Source organism: Coenobita brevimanus, chromosome 23, assembly GCF_032717465.1.
Source record: "Coenobita brevimanus isolate Jiangsu-jjx chromosome 23, ASM3271746v2, whole genome shotgun sequence".
In the NCBI taxonomy this organism is placed as follows: domain Eukaryota; kingdom Metazoa; phylum Arthropoda; class Malacostraca; order Decapoda; family Coenobitidae; genus Coenobita; species Coenobita brevimanus.
Window position 1 is genome coordinate 74,972,284 of NC_136976.1, and position 6,004 is coordinate 74,978,287.

At 43.4% G+C, this 6,004-nt stretch overlaps 1 protein-coding gene across 1 annotated transcript in view; it reads left to right on the forward strand.

Moving 5' to 3' along the window:
- The first annotated feature begins 201 nt into the window (after positions 1–201).
- LOC145392804 (uncharacterized) overlaps positions 202–6,004 on the forward strand; it is an 11,940-nt gene continuing 6,137 nt past the window's right edge. Inside the window, exon 1 of the mRNA XM_080267090.1 lies at positions 202–279. Coding sequence (XP_080123216.1) covers positions 202–279 — 78 coding nt within the window. The remainder of the gene's footprint in view (positions 280–6,004) is intronic.

Below are 6,004 nucleotides of genomic sequence, written 5' to 3' on the forward strand. Positions count from 1 at the left end.
GGAAAAAAAGAGAGGTGTGAGAAAAAAGGAGATGTATGGGAAAAGAAGAGAGAGGTGTGGGGGAAAGAGAGTTGTGAAAAAGAAGGGTGAGAAAAAAAAAGTGGGAAGAAATGAGAGGGAGTGGGAAGAAAAATAGAGGGGAGAGAGGGCGACAGAGTGTGAGGAGAGGGAGGGGGTGAGAGGGAAGGGGGTGAGGGTGAGATGGGGGCGGCACGGTTAGTGGCTAAATCGCTTACCACTCGTCAGTTGGAGGTGGTCGGGTCGCGTCATGCAGCACAGGTAAGTGGTGTTGTGCTGTGGTGGTGTGGTGTCCTATTATGTGCTGTGGTGATGTGGTGTCCTATTATGTGCTGTGGTGCTGTGCTGTTCTGTGGTGTGTTGTGTGTGGTGGCATGATGTGCTGTGCGATGGAATTGTGTTTTGTTATTCTGCAGTGTGGTGTTGTTTTGTTGTGGTGACCGTGATGTAGCGATGTATGTTTTTGTGTTATGGTGAAGGTGTGCGTTGTGGTATGATGGTGTGCTGTATTGTGGAGTAGTGCTGTGGTATGGGGAGTGAGTTCCATCATGAACCAAGGTACCAGTATGCCTTGTAGTTGAATAGTGTTGTGTGTTGTTGTACGGCTTGTTGTGGTGTGGTGTACCTGTGTTGTGTGATATGAGGCGTGATTCTGTGTTGTGTGGTGTAGTGGTGTTGTGTGGTTTGGTGTTGTGCTTCTGTGTTGTGTGGTGTAGTGGTGTTATGTGATATGGTGTTGTGGTGTGTTGTTGTGGTTCTGTATTGTGGTGTGGTGAAGTGGTGGTGTGTGATAAGGTGTTGTGTTTGCATGCTCTGACACTGTTGAGGGTGTGAGATGATATTGTGGTGCTGTGTGGTGTTGTGGTGACTGATGTGATGTTGTGTTGTGTACCTGGTTGTGATGTGGTGTGTTATAGCATTGTGTGTGTGTGTGTGTGTGTGTGTGTGTGTGTGTGTGTGTGTGTTGTGACGCATTTTATCGTTTTTTTCTTACTTTCAGACGATTATTTTGGAACTTGGAAAGAAATCTCGTGTCAAGGAACCCATGAGGGCGATATGTATAACATCCCCAGTTTTGAAAGTCTTTCCTAAGCTGAATAAAGTCGTCTGGAGTAGTAATAGAAAAATAAATATACACCAGCTTAGCAATTTGTAGCAGTAGTAGTCTTAGTGGATGTTGCCTCAGGTTCATCTGAATGTAAACCCGGTGGATCGCAGGTTGATGATGACCCTCTCCTGCAGTCAACCTTCCTCCTTTCTGGGGACAGGAAGGAAAGTGACAGACGTTTGTGTAATAGGGGCAGATGGGTTGCCCGGTTACAACAGTGCTACCACAGGAAGGCGTCCCTTTACAGGACCACTCGTGTTGTAATGTTTCCTCGTACCGTGGCCTAGGGATTAGTTGTGATGTAAACTGTGGTAATTCGTTGAGGGGTGTTGTGCTGCTTAGTGTTATGGTGATGGTGATGTGTTGTGGTGCAATGTGATACTGGCTGTGGTTATGTTGTTTGATGCTGTATGGTGTTGTGGTACTGTGTTGTTTTTTTTGTGCTGATATTGTACTATGATTACGTGTGATGCTGGCTGTGGTGGCTTTATGTGGTGCTGTGTGCTGTTGTGGTACTGTGCTTTTTCGTGAGGTAATGTGGTAGTAATGAAGAGTGTAACAGGAACATTTGGAGTGAATCATCGGTGCCGTTTGCTTTTACTTCTGTGACTGGGAAATCTTTTGCATTTATACTTGCAGCCGCCAGACGATTTCATGCAGCATAGGAGTGTTAACGTTAAGGTAGATGCTCGATGGTACCGTGGGATCTGTGTGGTTTGTGTATTAATGTAGCTCGCCACTGGGTCAGGAGTGCGATCGTTCATCACTGCGATGGATTCAAATACAGATCAGGGTAACATTCGAGGCCGGGTATTTACTGCTTTAAGCTATACATGTTTAACGTGGCCCAGAGTTTTCTCCATTTGCAGCTCATTTCAAAAGGTCAGTGACAAGACAGTGCTACAGCTCCACATGCTTTCCATAACACGTTTTCGTGATTAGCACCATAATCTAGCGCTAATGTGTTGCCATAGCTCAACATTCAAGGTGAAGAGATAGCAATTTTAGGCCAGTGTAAAATACAGAGACTTCTAAAAACTACAAAACTGTTCTTGTAGTGCTGATTGTAAGTTAGTAGTCAGGAATAGTTACTCGAAGAGCCCTCCCCCCTCTATTTTTTATGTTGTGTTGACATTTAATCTTTTGAGGAGAACCACTCGTGCCGAAGGACTAGATGAAAATCGTTAACCCCTTCACAGAGAAAAGATCCCTCCAGACGAGTAAAATCGTCTAAGAATTTAAAAAAAAAATCGTACTGAACGGGTTAAGCTAGGTAGTTTACGTCATCCCCGGTAATATTGCTTTTTATTACGGATCATTTGCATGCGATTCACCCCCCCCCCTCTCTCTCTCTCTCTCTCTCTCTCTCTCTCTCTCTCTCTCTCTCTCTCTCTCTCTCTCTCTCTCTGTCACATACACACACACACACACACACAACACATACACATACACACACAAACACACACACACACACACACACACACACACACACACACACACACACACACACACACAGACTGATGAGATAAATATGTGCATGATTGTTATATTGGCAATTAACAAGGACCAAATCTGATGGGGAGATTTTAATTTGATATTCCTTATCTTATGTATGTTGTGGTGGAGTGAGGCAATAATTGAGAGAGAGAGAGAGTAGAGGTAGGAGGTAGATTCAGGTCAGTGTTGTAGTAACGACGGAAAGTCATCGATCTGGTAGCCCTGTTAGCGAATAACGTGTGTGTGTGTGTGTGTGTGTGTGTGTGTGTGAAGAGGACATGTGTAATGAGTATGTGTGTGTACTTTATGGTCACGTGTATTGTGTTTGTTTTTATTGTGCGACTATATGTGAACGTGTGTATATGTACTTGTTTATTATGTATGTATGTGTTTGTGTGTACATGTATTGAACTAATGTATATGTTTGTCTGTGCATGCGTGTGTGTAATTGTGTCTGTCTAGGGACGTGCGAGCAGGGGCGTGTGCTTTTGTGAGAGTTTTGATTTTGTGTGTGTGTGTGTGTGTGTGTGTGTGTGTGTGTGTGTATGTGTAGTAATAGATGATTACAAAACTGCCTGCAGCCTCCCTCCCTCCCTACCTACCTACCTACCTACCTACCTTCTCATCCATCCATCTTATCTATTAATCCAAATACCCAACAGTCTATTAACTTGTCTATCTACTAATCGTTTCTCAGCTACTCCACCTTGAGCATTTTTCTTTGTTGATCTAGGTACTTAATCATCTACCTACAAAGATATCTACATACCTGCCTACTTACCTACCTACCTGCGTTACCTATCTACCTATAGAGTTGCCTTCATAGACATCTGCCTACCCATCGGTTTATCTAACCTACCCATATTACCTACCTATCTGCTCACCATCCTACCTACTTGTCTGCTTGTACGGTATCTCCTGTTACCTAACTTCCTATCTACCTTCCAATCTGCCTACCTTCCAACCTACCTCCTTATCCAGTATAATGCCCACATGCTATACCTATCTGCCTACCCATCTTCCTAGCTACCTATGTCTTCTACCTTCCTTGCTACCTGCCTACCTAACCATTCATCTAACCCCCAAAAGTCCGCCTACATATCTACCTATCCATCTTCCTACCCACCTGCCTACTTACCTACCTACTGACAATTTTCCAATCCATCAAGGGACAGGGTGGCTCAGTGGTAGAGCGCCTGACTCGAGACCAAAAGGTTGAGAGTTCGCGCCCCGCCCGGGTAGCTGCACTGCTGGGAGAGGTAGCGCTCTCCTGTCACCTAATGGGGCTATATGATCCATGCGACTGCTTTCTTATCGCTCAGCAGTTTCGTTATTTATTCACGATGGCCGAAAATTACACAAGTCAGACCTTTCGTGACTACTTGCGTGTGTGTGTGTGTGTGTGTGTGTGTGTGTCTGCTTTGATTAATGTTGTGCTATGTAACACTTCCATACTACAAATTACCTGTATAAAGTTTGTGTGTGTGTGTGTGTGTGCTTTGATTTATGATGTGCTACGTAACACCCTTCCATACCTGTATCAAATCTATGTGTGTGTGTGTGTATCCGTGTATATGTGTGTGTGTGTGTGTGTGTGTGTACATCTCAGCCATTATGAACCTCTGGAATAAACACTGTAAATGGCCCTCCCCTTAGATATGAATTTAATAATGTAATTCAACTAAAATTATCATCATATATTACTTCTGAATTTATATACACCTTTTTAACCCTTCCAGAACGTAGGAGAAATTAAATACTTTCTTCTTGATACCGTCAGACTATTCATTCAGCTTAGAAGCGACTTTTCCTTCTATGAGGCTTATGAAGTCTTCAACAATCCTTTTAGGGCACGCAAAATCTTAACTAAATATCTGCTACCCCTTAGTCATTTTGTTGAAGTTACGAGAGAAACCCTAACTACTTGCCTCTGCCGAGAACGTTAGACGGAGGTTATGTATTCATCCATGTCTGTTTGCGTGTGTACAAGATATCTCAAACAGTTTTTATCGGATTTCAGTGAAGTGTGGTGGATAGGTGGGCAGTAGGTCGTGGAAGGGCTGATTGGATTATGAAGTGGATTCGGATACGGATACATGAATAAATCATGAATTTTATTTGTGTTGGCGGAGGTAAGCGCTCGCTGAGACTGTGTAACAGGGTAGACTAAGGTCGTAGGATTAACTGAGTATGTGAGACCGTAAAAATATTCGTCTGGTAGGAAAGAGGACGTACGGCAGTAAGTCAGATTTTAATGTATTAGCGTCGACGGAGGTATACACTTTCAGAATGCATACTACAGTAGTTCCCTTTGCTGCTGGCAGTCTTTTTTTTTTTTTTTTTTAGATTGGCATTCTAATGGTGGCCCATGAATGTAAACCCATTTTGTCTGATGAAATGAATTATTGGCCCCAAGGGAGATGACAAAGAATCCCTGCCTATCGCGTGTTTCCCGATAATGTCATCTTCAGTGGCCAATACCAAGGTGATGAGTAGCTGTCTTGGAGAGTGTATGTACACCATACTTCTTCTTTCCTCAATTTTACATTCCCGGCGGTGATTTATCGCTCATTAACAATGCCTGGCAACAACAAAAATCCTGCAAGAGAGACGGGGTAGGCGAACGTCTGGAAGTTTAGGGAGAACTGTATTGATCCTGCAGCCAAGACAACCAGCCAACATTGCTCCATCTTCAGGCCGCGCCATGACCGACCACAGTGCCCGGATTCACTAATAAATTTACGATAAATTCTCTCTCGGAACTCAGGTTTGATTTTTAGGAGGTACTTGCGATACTAGAGATACACAGGCAGACACAAAAGGACACATACAAATAGAAAGAAAGGACAGTCGCTGCAAATGACAATTTATGTACAGTATACTGCATATATTACCTTATAATATGTTTTTAAAATTACTAGGGTAGCTCTTCTTTCGTGTGTGTGTGTGTGTGTGTGTGTGTGTGAGATGAGGGATTGGGCCTAGTAACTATGAACTATGAATTCAATAAACTTCGTAAGTCATGAGACATAGACACCTCGTACTGTGACCATCAATCACTTACATGTAACAGAAATGCCACGCACTGCCAGTATATTTGCTAATGAACGAGGTGACATATGCGTGCGTGTGAGTGGGGTGGGGGGGCTCACTTGTAAGGAGAGTGGGAGTGGGGATTGGTTTGGGGGAGAGGGGAGGGAAAGGTGAGGAGGGGGATGTGTGCAGAATAATGACCCCTCATCGGAGCTGGAGTTGAGTCGAAAAGCACTAAACATAGCCATGTGACAATAGTACTGCTACTACTAATAACAACAACAATAATAATAATTTTCATCATATGACAATAAAGTTAACAACAACAACAACAATAATAATAATAGC